We start from the raw sequence: 14941 nt of genomic DNA on the forward strand, positions 1-14941 counted from the left end.
CCACATACTTATCGAGCATGAAATGTAAGCTAGGAACAGACGCTACAGCTGTGAGTCAGACACCCCGGTTTCCTGCCCTGGCTGGGTTTTCAGAGGAAACAGGCAGAAAGTCAAGCAGACAGACCAAAGTGTAAAATAATTGCAAGCTGTGATTTGTACTGCGAAGAGAATGAGAGGCCGAGGCAGAGAGTGATGGAGGGTGGGGGAAGCTTCCCTAAAGGGGATGTTTCATCTGAAGCCCAGAGGTTGGGGGAAAGCTGTTGAGATGTAGGACAGTGCAGGTGCAAAGGCCCTGGGGCAGGAGAGACCTGGCTGGAGAGTGGAGAGGAGGTGGATGCCCTGGCCCCTGCAGGCCCGGGGGCTGTGGCTTGCTGGAAAGGACTTGGATGCAGGAGCTGCTGCTCGGGACATCCCAGACCCCTCCTGAGCCAGAAATGGGAAAAGTTCCTGAGACTTTTAAAAGCTTTTAAAAGGATCTCTTTAGAAAATAAAAGGAGGAGGGGGAAAAAATGGAAAGGAAAAGAAAGAAAGAAAAGAAGGAAGCTTTAATAAAGTCCCTCCAGTGTTGGCTGAGTAAATAAATGAAAACCGAATGGTTTCATTCATGGCAAATGCCTTTGGCATCTCTGGGGGGGTGGGGGGCCTTTCAGCTTCTGAGAGGCTCTTCCTCCGCCACTGGGAGCTGCGGCATCAGCAGCATCCTTTGTCCTAGTGTTGGGGGGTGGGGGTGGGTTGAGTGGACCCCTGGGTCTCTCCCTGCTCCCCTCTGGCACTGGGACCTGGGCAGATGCTGCCCCTTTCCTGGGACGGGGGAGGCTGGACCAGCGGCCAGGCCGTTTCTGAGGGTCTTCTGAGGAGGCTGCAGCCACAAGCGATGACCTCTGTGACCTTGAGCCCTGGCTGCACCTCCCTGGTCCGTGGCTGGGACGGCAGTGAGTGTTTCTTGGTCTTTGGCGGGGGGGGGGGGGGGGGGGTTGCAGGAAGCACCAATGCAAGTCCCACTGCAGGCCCTTGACAGCACGTGCTACCTGCTAGCTTCCCGTTTCTGTGGAAACCAGGGGTCATTGAAAAGAGTCGTGGGCTGTGATGCTAGTACTGCCCGCGCATCATAAGTGATGACAGAAACAGACACGCCCCTCCTGTCGTCCAGTTTCAAGGGATGACCAGGAACCCACTTATATCGGCGGCATTCGCATTGGCACTACGTGTCCTCACTCGGGGGTCCTGCCCAGGACCCAGTGACAGACAGTGGAGGGCCATATGCACAAGTCTGGCTGCTCTCAGGGATCCCCCACCCCGACCCCGAGCCCTTCAGGGCCCTCAAGACCACATTTGGTCTTTGCTGAGAACCTTTGCCCGTCCAGGGAGCTGGCCGCTTCCTCTCCACCAAATTCAGGAGAGCAGCCGGACCCCAGTGTTCTCACCAACAACGGAGGGCTAGCTAATTGGATTTCCTAATCAGATTTTGTTGTTATAAGGTGAATTTGTAACTGCTGCCTGTTTCCTCCCCCCAAACCACCCCCATCTTTTTTTTTTTCTTTAATTGCCCAAGTAACATCATGGAAACAATAAAATCAGAGCAGAGGGGAGGGAGCTCACCACAGCCTCCCTCCTCCTTCCCCCCTCTCTCTCCCTCCCTCCCTCCCGAGCCCTGTTTGGCTTCCCCGGGTCCTGGGCCCCAAGCCAAGGCGACACTGCTGTAGCTGTATCATTGCAGACACTCTGTCTACAGCCTGGCTTTCACATGACCTGTCTCAGGAGAATTTTTCCCAAATGATACATGATATCCACCTTCAACGACTGCAAAACTTTGAACTCAGGAGACCGTACCTTGTTCAGCTAAGCCAGACTCCTGTTGTTTCGACATTTGGGTTGTTTCCACATTTCATAATTATAAACAGTGCTGCCATGAATATATTTGCGCCCACAGGTATTTCTTTTTTTATTTTCTCAAGTCAGTCTAAGAAAAACTTCTGGACAAAGGATATAAATGTTTGTGGAGCTTAGTTGCTTTCTAAAAGGGTTCCACCAGCAAAGTTAGAATAGACCAGTTTCGACACAGCTTTGCCAAATATTGTGTTGTATCAATTCTATTTTCCTTGCACTTAAAAAGGTATGAAAGGTACCATTCTGCTATTTTAATTCACCTATCTCTGAAACCTATAATGGGTAAACAGTTTTTATTATATTTGCCAGCATCTTTGCTTAAATTGTTTACTTGTAGAGATTTAAAAAAAAATACTCATGTTCGCTAACAGAAAAAAAAAATAGGAAAAGGCTATAAACAGACAAAAGAGGGGAAAAATCCAAGTAACTATTGATTATATAAAAACATTCATAAGCATAAAGTAAATGCAAACTTACTTTAAAGTAAAAAATAGTCTTTGATCTGTAATACGTTTACATAAAATAAAATAAAACCCATAAAGCGTAAGAATAAAGGAGGAAGTGACGTCAGGGAAGGAGGTGGAGAGGAAAGCACAGGAGTCTGTCTTCTCACTTAGACAACAGTCCACTGGCAGAATCTGCCTGATGTAATTGTTTTGGAACTCCGGAGTGTATTCAAAGGCTTGCAGCTTCCAGGGCAAGGCTTGCACCATAAATCAAGGTTAATGTCCACAGTTTTAGCTCTTGCCAAGGAAGCAGCTACCCATCTCCCACTCCTGCCCCCCAGCCGTGGGGCCGGCAGCTGTGTACATATTCCTAGAGCAGCAGGCATGCAGCTTGCTGGAGCCAGGGTGGGCATAGGACCTTGTCCTTAAATATTGGACCTTGCCTCCCCAATATTGGGCGTCTGTGCTCTGATTGTGGATTGTTGCTTCTGATCATGCATGCAGACACCCAGGCACACAGCTATTATTGCAGCCACCACCAGCCGAAGCAGCTTCCCAGGGATTTAAAGGGCCATGTTACCAAGCCAAACTTGGGTCCACTCGCCCACGTGCAGCAAAGCCAACCCACTGACAGCGGGTTGTGGTGAAGGAAAGTGCGGTGTTTATTGCAGGCGCCCAGCAAGGAGTCCAGGTAGCTGGTGCTCAAAATACCCGAACTCCCTGACAGGTTTCAGCAAAACATTTTTAAAGGCAAGGTGAGGGAGGGGCATCCCAGGGTATGCGATCAGCTCGTGCGCAGTTCTCGAGGTGGCTGGTGAGGTAACAGGGCGGGGTCATAGGGATTAACATTACTGATCCTTGGGCACCAGTAGTTCTGGGGCAACAGGCTCATGATCAAGTAGTTAACTTCTCCCATTTGGGGGTGGTATTAGCATCTGCAAAACAGCTCAGAAAATGTGCATCGGATACTATTATCTGTGGCCTTTAGAGAGGAGCTAAAGCAGAGCATATGGAGGAGGGGTCTGTCCCAGGAAGTGCCCACAGGGTCCTGCTCAGTTACAGCCAGAACCTGTTTCCACTGCCACCCCACCTTTATTTTCCTTCTTTTCCTTTTGGGAGCCAACATTTAAGGACTAGGACATTCAAAAGCCACCACACATATGGAGGAATTTAGAAAGTCACCAAGCATGCCCAGGAAAAAGCTCAGGCTCAGAAAAGACCTGAAGAGAACTTCAGTTTACACCTCAGGCTGAGGTGTATCCTAATTTTTTATTTAGATTTTATTTAGAATCTAAATAAAAAATTAGGATACACCTCAGCCTGAGGTGTAAACTGAAGTTTCTAAATTTAGAAAATTTAGATTTTATTGCTGCAGGCTATGCCTGACACGCAGATAGCCTGCAGCAATAAAATCTAAATAAAAAATTTTAAAAACAGCAAACGCTGAGGAAGGGAGAGAATCTGATTTCCAGAGTTACCACATTATTAGATTCCAACGTCCAGTTTTCAATAACAAAGAAACCACAAGGCAAACAAAGAAAGTACAATCCATTCAAAGGGGAAAATACCAACAGAAGTTGTCTCTGAGAAAGACCAGATGGCAGATCTGCTAGACATAGACTTTAATACAACTGTCTTCAAGATGCTCAAAGAGCTAAAGGAAATGTGGAGAAAGTCAAGAAAACAAAGTACAAACAAATTAGAAATATAAGCATACCTTTATTGTGCCTTGCAGATATTGCTTTTTTTTTTACAAATTATAAGTTTGTGGCAACCCTAGCCCTGCATGGAGCAAGTCTATTGGTGCCATTTTCCCAACAGCATTTGCTCACTTTGTGTCTTTGTGTCACATTTGGTAAATCTCACAATATTTCAAAGTTTTCATTATTACCATATTGGTTATGGTGAACTCTGATCAGTGATCTTTGAAGTTACTACTATAACTGTTTGGGGCCAACTTAATTGATAAATGTCGTGTGTGTTCTGACTGCTCCTCCAACCAACCATTCCCTCATCTCTCTCCCTCTCCTTGGACCTCCTTATTCCCTGAGACACAGCAACATTGAAATTAGGCCAATTAATACCCTTACAATGGCCTCTAAGTGTCCCAGTGCAAGGAAAAGTCACACTTCTTTCACTTTGTATTAAAACCTAGAAATGATTATGCTTAGTGAGGAAGGCATGTTGGAAGCCAAGACAGGCCAAAAGCTAGACCTCTTGCACCAAACAGCCAGGTTGTGAATGCAAAGGAAGAGTTCTTGAAAGAAATTGAAAGTGCTACTCCAATGAAAACACAAATGATAAGAAAGCAAAACAGCCTTATTGCTTATATGGAGAAAGTCTGAGTCGTCTGGCTAGAAGATGAAATCAGCCACAACATTCCCGTAAACCAAAGCCTAATCAGAGCAAGGCTGTAACTCTTTTCAATTCTATGAAGGCTGAGAGAGGTGAGGAAGCTGCAGAAGAAAGTTTGAAGCCAGCAGGGGTCGGTTCACGAGGTTTAAGGAAAGAAGCAACCTCCATGACACCAAAGTGCAAGGTGAAGCAGCAAGTGCTGATGTAGAAACTCCCACAAGTTACCCAAAAGATCCAGCTAAGATGATTAATGAAGGTGGCTACACTAGACAACAGATTTTCAATGTAAACAAAAACCTTCCGCTGGAAGAAGGTACCATCTAGGACTTTCATAGATAGGAGAAGTCAGTGCCTGGCTTCAGAGCTTCAAAGGACAGGCTGGCTCTCTTGTTAAGGGCAAATGCAGCTGGTGGCTTTAAGTTGAAGCCAGTGCTCATTTACCATATGCCCCAAATCTTAGAGCTCTTGAGAATTATGCTAAATCTACGCTGCCTGTGTTCTGGAAATGGAACACAGCCTGAATGGCAGCACATCTGTTTACAACATGGTTTGCTGCATATTTTAGGCTCACTGTTGAGACCTACTGCTCAGAAACAGATTTCTTTCAAAATATTACTGCTCATTTGACAATGCACCTGGCCACCCAAGAACTCTAATGGAGACATACAGTGAGATTAATGTTGTTTTCATGTCTGCTAACACAGTATCCATTCTGCAGCCCATGGATCAAGGGGTAATTTTGACTTTCAAGTCTTATGATTTAATATATGCATTTCATAAGGCTATAGCTGCTATAGACAGTGATTCCTCTGATGGATTTGAGCAGTCAATTGAAAACCTTCTGGAAAGGATACACCATCCTAAATGCCATTAAGAACATTTGTGACTCTTGGGAAGAGGTCAAAGTATCAATATCAACAGGAGTTTGGAAGAAGTTGATTCCAACCCTTACGGATGACTTTGAGGGGTTCAAGACTTCAGTGGAGGAAGTCACTGCAGATGTGGTGGAAATAGCAAGAGAACTAGAATTGGAAGTGGAGCCTGAAGATGGGACTGAATTGCTGCAACCTCATGAGAAAACTTTAAGGAATGAGGAGGTGCTACTTATGGACGAGCAAAGAAAGTGGTTTCTTGACATGGAATCTAGTCCTGGTGAAGATGCTGTGAAGATTCCTGAAATGGCAACAAAGGATTTAGAATATTACATAAACTTAGCTGGTAAAGCAGTGGCAGGGTTTGAGAGGACTGACTCCAGTTTTGAAGGAAGTTCTACTGTGGATAAAACACTATCAAACAGCACTGCTGCTACAGAGAAAGTGTTCATAAGAGGAAGAGTCCATTGAGGCAGCAAACTTCGTTGTTGTTTTCTTTAAAGAAATTCCCACAGGCACCCCAACCTTCAGCACCCACAACCCTGATCAGTGGGCAGCCATCAACATCGAGAGGCAAGACCCCCCACCGGCAAAAAGATTATGACTCACTGGAGGCCCAGATGATGGTTAGCATTTTTTAGCGATAAAGTACTTTTTAACTAAGGTATGTACATTTCATAAGACATAATGCCATTGTACACTTAATCGACTACAGTATAGTGTAAACATCACTTGGATATACACTGAGAAACCAAAAAACCTGTGTGACTCACTTTATTGTGATATTTGCTTTATTGTGGTGGTCGGGAACTGAAACCAGAGTATCGCCAAGGCATGCCTGTACCGAAAAAACAGATAGAACACGTAAATGGAGCCAAAAAGAAATTCTGGAGCTAAAAGGAACAATAATTGAAATGGAAACTCCACTAGAGAGATTCAAAATCAGATTTGAGCAGACAGAAGAAAGAATCAGAGAACCTGAAGATAGGACAACTGAAATCACAAAATCTGAGGAACAGAAAGAAAAAGGATTGAAGAAAAGTGAACACCATCTAAGAGACCTGTGGGACACCATCAAGTGGACCAATACACTGATTCCACAATGCGTGTCCCAGAAGGAGAGGAGAGAGAGAAAGGGGCAGAAAACTTATTTGAAAAAATAGTGGCGCAAGACTTCCTTAAAATTGATGAAAGACATGACTGTAAATAGCTTTAAAAGCTTGGTGAGCTCCAAGCAGTATAAACACTAAGAGTTCCACACCAAGACACATTATAATCAAACTGTAGAAAGACAAAGAAAGAATCTTGAAAGCAGCAAAAGAGAAGCCACGCATCACATACAAGGGATCATCAGGAAGATTATAAGCAGATGTCTCATCAGAAACCTTGGAGGCCAGAAGGCAGTGAGTTGCTATATTCAAAGTGCTGAAAGAATTTGGTGAAGGTGTTCGTTCATTTGGCTGTTCCCTGGATTTTATGTAAAAATCTGTGGGGAAATTTCCCCTATCATGCTTGCTAAAAATGTTTCTAAACTTTCCAAAGTTACTTCTTTAAAATGTTTTCACTACAACTAATGGAATAATGCAAATATATACCATTTCTACCCGCTTACCTCTCCATTCCTCCTTTCCATGACAATCTCACGTCTTCATTCCTCAGAGTAACTGTTGTAGGAACTCTTAGAGACATCTCAATATTCGTTTTTCTTCTTCATCTTAGTTTAACAAACCCCAAGTTTTAGCTGGTGCATTGCTTCCCAGCTAGGACTATATCTCCCAGCTTCCCTTGCAGCTACATGTGGTTGTTTCTAGAATCTGGTCAGTGAGATTAAGTGGAATTGTCACATCTGGGAGACTTCTCAGAGTTCTCCTTTAAAGGCAAGCCTTTCTCTCCCTCTTTCCTCCCTCCCTCCTGTTGCCTTGCATGTTGACAAGATGGCTGGAGCTCTAGCAGTCATCTTGAACCATGAGGACAAGGGCCATATCATGGGACAGTAGAATGGTGACCCAGAAGGAGCCTCTGTCCCTGGTGATTCCAGCTTCCATCCTGGAATGTCTGGACCTCTTTTACGTTCGTGAGAAATGAGTTTCTATCTCGTTTGAGTCACTTTTATTTCCAGTTTCTATTACTTACAATCAAACCTAATTCTACCTGATAACAAACATTGTCAACTCTGGTGTTTCTTTCCACATATTTCTCTAGGCCATATAGCTATATATACATGCAAACACATTTACACATGTGTAATTTTTTTAATGTCTTTTGTTTAAAAATGGAGTCAACAAGTGTCTCTGCTTCTAACTTTTTTAAAAAAGAATAATGTAAAGGCAAATTTAAGAAAAAAATTGCATATTATTTATCACTCTCTAATCAACAAAGATTTTTAAAAGACTGTTTCAGTGCATGAAGTAAAATGAGCGCCCTCTAGCCCTGCTGGTGGGGAAGGAAAGTATACTCTCAGGACAATGATTGAACAACATGTAACAGAGCTTTAAAAATGTTCCTACTCTCCGATGCAGCAATTTCCCTTCTTAGATTTATGTTGAGGAAATACAGAGATGCAGAGATCTATGTCTGGGAATGTTTATGACTGTCCTGCACATGATGTTGGAGATGCTAAAAGCTCACCAGTGGGGAAATAATCAATGAAATACGGTACATCCACAAAAGGGAATACCACGCAATCATAAAAGTGGTGTTTATAAATAATGTTAATGACAGAGGAAAATGCTCCCCATATAACGTGAAAGAGCAAGCTGCAAACCATACGTGAAAAAGTATATGAATCCCCCTTGGGAAAAAGCCCAGAAGTAAACATTTTTAAATGTTAATGTCAGGTCTCTCTAGGGGTAGCGCTACAGGAAACTTTTGCTCCTTTACCCAGTTTTCTTTGTTTCCCAGATTATAGTAAACACTTACCGAGGTGCGGGGGAGGCAAAGTCAGAATTAATGCAATAACAGGAAATGCTGATTGCTTCTCGTGTGATTCATGCCGGGCACTGCATGAGCTCAGGAGCTCCAGCCGATGGAAGGCTTTTTCCTGCTGAGGCCGCAGAAGGCCCAGTACCCCAGTGGACACAGTGCAGCCTGGCCTGTGGCCGAGCATGGAGAAATAGGAGGGGAGGTGGGCGAGAGGAGCGCAGATGACCTCACTTCCCAGGTTTCACAGGCATCCCTCAGACGCCCTACCACCCTACTGTCCCATTTCACAGATTGGGACCGCCAGGCCTGTGACCCCTGACTCTGTAAGCCCTCCCTGGCTGTGAGCTGCTTGGCCCACCCATGTCTGTGTGTTAGATTTACAGCCACGGAGCAACGGCCCGCTCGTGCTGCAGGGGTCCTCCCTGGCTGGGAGGTGCGTCGCAGGGGTTTCACGGCACGGCATCCCTTTTCTGCAAAGCCCCTTCTTTTGGCTGCACAGCTCGGGGTGGGGGGGCGCAGGCAGTAGGGGAAGCGGCCTTCACCAGCCTGTGCCCTGCCCAGGCGGCCTCTCCTTCTCGCGATGGAAGAAGGTCTTGCTCGGCTGGACAGGATAGGGACCCGGTCTGCTATTAGAGGAAGAGAAACATTTCCTGTCTCTGTGCCCTCACATCAGGTGAGAAACGCAAAAGGAAGTGTACCCCCAAACCGCACCACCTGCAGTGGGCAGGACAGAGGCTTGTAGCCAGCCCCTCCCTCCACCATCCGGCTTCAGCTCCCACATCTTGGCAGCTCTACTGCCAGAGGGGCAATAAAAGTCTCGGAGTGATAGAACGCAAACAGTAGAGGCTGCAGAATAAGAGCTCCTTATGGCTTCGAAATGGGCCTGTTCAGATGCCTTTTCACATGCCTCCCATGCAGTAGTTGGTGCTGGCTGGGAATGAAAAGAAAAACAAGAAACTAAGGTTAGCCCTGGGTTTCTTCTGCTTCCTTTTTATTCAATTGGTTTTGTTTTGTTTTTTTTTTTTAATTCTGAATTGTAAAATCTGGCGCTGAAACCCCAGACGGCTGCCCAGCCCACTCAGAAGCTGCCTGGCCTCCTGCTCCAGGTGGAACCCAGGCTCTGGGCCTTGGCCTTGGCTTCTCACCTGCTCAGGGGAGGCCCCCCACCTGCCTACTGGCCAGGCGCCTGCCCTCGGCTCCCATAGGGCCCTGGGCAGCCGGCTGTCCTGAGGGAGGGGGCCTTGTTGGCTGTGTGCCTGGCGGAGGCCAAGGGTGACGGTGGCCTGGCCAGGAGGAGCTGTGGGCAAAGGGCAGCTCCTGTAGCAGGCCGGTGATGTGGTCCTGGGCGTGAGGCTGGAGTGAATTAATCCATCCCTCCCGCCAGTGTACGTTCCCGGAGGGCAGAGGCCAGTGGGCCTCCCTGGTGTAGCCCAGGGCCTAGAACAGTGCCCGGCACACAGTAGGCGCCTAATGAATATGTGTCGAATGAATGAACGGACGGAGGACCTGCCGGATCCTCAGGATGGGATGGGGGAGGGGCCCGGGAGGAGACGCACCCCCGCCTCCCAGAGGGGATGGTCTGGGGTGCATTCTGACGGTCTGGGGGGTGCGTGGAGGAAAGCTCCCCCTCCTCGCTGCAGGGACAGATGGGAGGGGGTGTCGCTGCGCCCCACCCAGTGCCCGGGCATCCCTCCCCCCACCCAGTGTAGAGGGTGGGAACGACATCCCCACTTCGGAGGCGGGAAAACGGAGGCCCAGGGAGGTCAAGGGACTTGGCCAAGGTCATAGAGCTGAGAGGGCAGAGCCGGGATGGAAATCTAGGCCAGCCTGACTCCAAGAGGGCTGTGGCCAAGCCCCCCACTCCCGCCAGGCCCGAGGCCCGCCCCGCCCCCCAGGCCGGCTTCCCTCGGCCGCGTGGGCGCCCAGCCCGCCTCTGACCCCGGCCCCCCCGCCGCCCCCAGGATCTGCAGGTCATCAGCACAGACGAGAGCCAGGTGTTCGTGGCCGTGCAGGAGTGGTACCAGACCGACACCTACAACCTCTACCAGTCGGACCCGCGCGGCGTGCGCTACTCGCTGGTGCTGGGGGACGTGCGCAGCTCGCGGCAGGCGGAGGAGAGCGTGGTCATCGACGTCCTCGAGGTGGGACCCGCAGTGCGGGCTGTGGTGGCCCAGGTGGCAGCCCTGTCCCACCCTCCCCCCTCCCTCCCCATCCCCACGGCTCCCACCCAGGGACCTGCCAGCATTTCTGTCAAGGGCCAGGTATTTTAGGCTTTGCCGGTCTAAAGGGTACGACGCAGGCCCTTTCAGAGCAGGAGAGAAAACTTGCTCTTGTGGATGGGAATTCAAGTAACAGTAACGGAGTGCCTTGTGATGCAGGTCTGCCCATGAGAAGAATGGAATTGGGGGGGGGTGACATTCGGCCGAGTTGGGGTTCAGGTTAGTGGGGTCCCCATCATCGACTCCGTCACTGTCCGTTGTCTGTAAAGCCGTTCCTGCCCTGGACGCCACCGCGTGAAACAGGCAGGTGACGGAAGCTGAGACCCTCCCCTGTCCACCTCCGGCCCCAGCCCTGGTCTCCTGTCCCTCCCCTCTGCGTATCCCATGTCCGTCTGGCTGTCTCTAACCCTGGGCCCTGCAGCTCCTCTCTCTGAGGTTGGGGGTCGAGGCCTCCCTGCCTGCAGTCCTCAGACCTCCCTGTACCCTCCCTGGGGTCCCGCCCCCATCGGCGTCCCATTGAAGCCACCTGCTCTTGTCACCTGACACCGAGGGGCAGATCAGAGGCTCTGAACTGGGGCTTCTGGCTCCCACGCGGGGCTCCCTCCCCCGGGAAGACACCCACGCACCGTCCTGTACTTGGATTCGGCAAATGTCAACCCCCCACCCACCGTGGGCCCAGCCTGGACCTGGCCTTTTCACGGTCACCTCCTCTGTTCTCGTCCACACCAGAGCCGGGGAGGGGGTCCCTCAGCCGCTTTACAGGTAAGGAAGCTGAGGCTCAGACAGGGCAAGCCACCTGCCCAGGTAGACCAGAAGTCGGCGAAAAACCGGAAGCAGCCAAGGTCTGTCGGTCCAAGCTGCATCCATCCTCCTGGCCAGCACTGCCCCGGTAGGTCACTCACCCTTAGATTCCCCCCTCATGCCCTGCGCTCAGGGAGCCCCCAGCCAGTGGGCTCACCTGCAGGGGCCGTGGCGGTCCCGCCAGGCTCTGCCGTCCCTGCGGAGCTGGGGAGGGTGTCCCGTGGGTGGCGAGCCGAGCCTTGGGCATCCGTGCGGGTCAGTCCGGGTGGGAGGCGTGTCCTGCTGGACAGAGCCAGGGCTGCAGCCTTCCTCTCTGAGCTGTCAACAGCTGAGCAGAGCCAAGGAAGTCATGAATGTAATTATTTGTTTACAACGAGAACCCATTTGTCAGGGTTTACTTCCCGAGCTGGACGGCGTGTAAGGCCCTCCGACACGTAAGGAGGGCACCTCCAGCAGGGACGTCCACGGCCCACCGTGGGTATATGTAGCTCCTGTGCCGCACGCCAGGCTCCAGGCCCCACCCCCGGGACACAGGGAAGGGTAGACCACCTCTCACAGGGCTCCGGACTCTACAGGAAGACCAGCTCCCAACAGTGGATCCCACCTGGTGTGTCAGCCTCTCCAGAAGACACCATGAGGGGGCAGTCGGCCAGCCCAGGGTGGAAGTCAGGGAGTACTTCCTGGAGGAAGGGGTGCAGACCAAATTGAGGCTGAGCAGAAGTTAGCCAGCTGAGGAGCCAGGGAACAACAGCGATTCACGCCAAAGACCAGGCAGTGAGAGGCCGTGGGCATGGCAGGGAGTTCACAGTGGCCAGATCCAAAGCTGGGCCCCCTCGCAAGTGACTGTGCTTCTCTGAAACCCACTTAATGGGAATCACAGGTAGTGGTTACAAGCGCAACTCTGGAGCCCCACTGCCGGGGTTCAAATCCCAGTTCTGGTATGTGTTTGCTGTGTGACCTCAGGCACCTTACTTAACCAGTCTGTGCTTCAGTCTCCCCGTTGTGAAGCGAGGACGACGGTAGCACCTTCCTCGGAGGGCTGCTGTGTGAATTCGTTTCCGTTAAACACATACAGCGGCCCCTGGCGCCGACTCAGCACTCCGCGGGCTCTCGACAGTTTTCACTGCAGGTGCCTTTTCTGTGGATTCGAGATAGTGCATGGGAAGGGCCTGGCCTAGAGCTTCTACACATGCCCCGGTTCCATCACTGTCATGGTTATCGTTCATCCAATGTCAGATCCAGGAAAACCGTCCTATCCCAGACGTCACAGGCAAATACTGACCCGAGAGGCCTGGGCTTTCAAGGGCCTGTGAGCTCTCACCTCTGCAGGATGGGTCCTGGTTCCAGACGAGACGGCAGCCGTTTTCTGGGAGGCCTCTTTGTGTTGGAGCTTGGGTTAGGAAAGGGGTTGAGGGGGCTTCCGGTCCTGTGCCCTGACCCTGAGGAGCCCTGGCCACAGCTGGGAGACGGTCATTGTAGTGGGCTGAATGGGGGCCCCCGAAAGCTACAGCTACATCGAATCCCCGGAGCCTGTGACCGTGAGTTTATTTGGGAAAAGGATCTTTGCAGCTGTCACGGACGGAAGGATCTTGAGATGCGCTCATGCTGGACCCTAAACCAATGACAAGTGTCCTGACAAGGACCAGAAGAGGAGACACAGACACCCAGGAAAGAGGGCCCTGTGAAGACGGAGCAGAGGGTGGGGTGTTGTGGCCACAGCCCAGGAGCTCCTGGAGCCACTTGAAGCTGGAAGACACGGGGAAGGACCCTCCCTGAGAAACTTCAGAGGGAGGGCGGCCCTGCCGGCGCCTTGATTTTGGACCTCTGGCTTCCAGACTGTGCGAGAACAAGTTTCTGTTGTTTTCAGCCCTCCCCCGCCGCCACCAGTTCGTGACGCTTTGTTACAGCCACGCAGAGGGCAGCCATGTGAAGCGGGCACGTCGGTGCTGGGAGCCAGTACTCAGCCAATCACACCCTCCCCGGGGAAACTCGGCCTGTTCCTACCTCTTCTGGGATGGGAGGGTCCATGTCATTTACTGCTGAGCGTTTTCATGGAGGCCACTCGGGGTATAAAAGAGCGCTTTCCAAATAAAGCAAGCCATCACCGAGCAAATCAGCAACCTGTCTGCCCCTAGGACGTCAGGGAGGCGTCTAGACTCAGCACCGAGCAGGCCAGACGCCCGCCCCCTGGTGAGGCCTCGGGTGAGCCAGGGGCAGCGTGATGGCACCATGAGTGAGAGAAGGGGCTGCGGTCCTCCTGCCCCTGGGGCTGTCCCCCATCCTCGCCTGTGGAGATGAGGGCCGGACCCCTGGTCTCCAACCCAGAGAGAAACACCCTAGCAGAAGACACAGGCCAAGGGGGACCGGGGTTAGCCGTCCGCAGATGGGAAGATTTTCCAGGATTCTCCATGGGGCCCGCTGCAGTCTCTAGGGTCCTCACGTGCGGAAGGAGGGTCAGAAGAACACACAGAATCATGGGAGAATGGCCAGGGAGCTGCTGTGCCGCTGGCTTTGAAGAAGCAGGAGGGGCCACAGACCAAGCCCCTCTAGGCGCGGGGAAAGGCAAGGACACGCGTCTCCGCCGGAGACTCCAGTTGCTTTCCGCCCGGCGGGGCCCGTGTTGGCCTTCCGGCCTCCAGAGCTACGGCGTGATCAGTGCGTGTAGTTGAAGCCCCTCTGTCTGTTACCCGCTGTAGCAGCCGCCGGAAGCTCATACACAGTTCGCTGTGCGTCCGAACCTCTGGGATCCGCCCTGGCCTGCTCCCCACCTGTCAGACGCTTGGCAGTGAGGCTTAGGAAAGCGCCAACCTCCCGGAGTCTGAGAATTTACTGAGATGACACGTTAATTCCCTTCCCTGAACAACCGTGTATTACCGCTCTCACCCTAAGCGTGACACTCGGCCATGGAACTTCAGGTCAATCCCACAACTCAGCCGCAGTTGCCTTGGCCTCATGCTGTTGACAGAGCAGCAAAAGCTGCTTCGGGCACACGGGGGCTCCGAGGAACTCGGGCCACACCGGCGGGCCTCGGTTACGGGGTCCAGGTCTTCCGTGCCCGACGAACTTGCCGAAAAAGTTCATTTCTGTGGAACCAGGAGGTTGAACAACTGGGAACTGCTGATATCTGACCCTTTCTTGTGCGCGAACTCAGTAACCCATTACGGGCTGTGTGTGGTCCCTGCCCTGGGCCCCTCAAGAAACCCTGAGGACGGGGGCCCGGGGAACTTCGACCCCCATCCAGGGCAGGCCGGGGCTGGCACGGACCCTGTCCTCACAGTCTGGCACCTGCGTGGGGGGCTGAGCTGAGGCAGTCCCCGGAGGAAAGGCCAGAGCGACTCCATGGGTCCAGGCCGCGTGGGTCCACTGGGAGGGAGGCGAGGGGCCAGGGCTCTGAGTCAGGAGCTCCGGCTAAAGGCAGCGCGACAGAAATGCGCAGGCG

At 51.4% G+C, this 14941-nt stretch overlaps 1 protein-coding gene across 1 annotated transcript in view; it reads left to right on the top strand.

Moving 5' to 3' along the window:
* The window catches only part of SORCS2 (sortilin related VPS10 domain containing receptor 2), a 472302-nt gene that overhangs the window by 408976 nt on the left and 48385 nt on the right, over positions 1–14941 (top strand). Inside the window, exon 9 of the mRNA XM_059067728.2 lies at positions 10444–10623. Within this exon, the coding sequence (XP_058923711.1) occupies positions 10444–10623 (180 nt within the window). The remainder of the gene's footprint in view (positions 1–10443; positions 10624–14941) is intronic.

This window comes from Kogia breviceps, chromosome 6 (assembly GCF_026419965.1).
Source record: "Kogia breviceps isolate mKogBre1 chromosome 6, mKogBre1 haplotype 1, whole genome shotgun sequence".
In the NCBI taxonomy this organism is placed as follows: Eukaryota; Metazoa; Chordata; class Mammalia; order Artiodactyla; family Physeteridae; genus Kogia; species Kogia breviceps.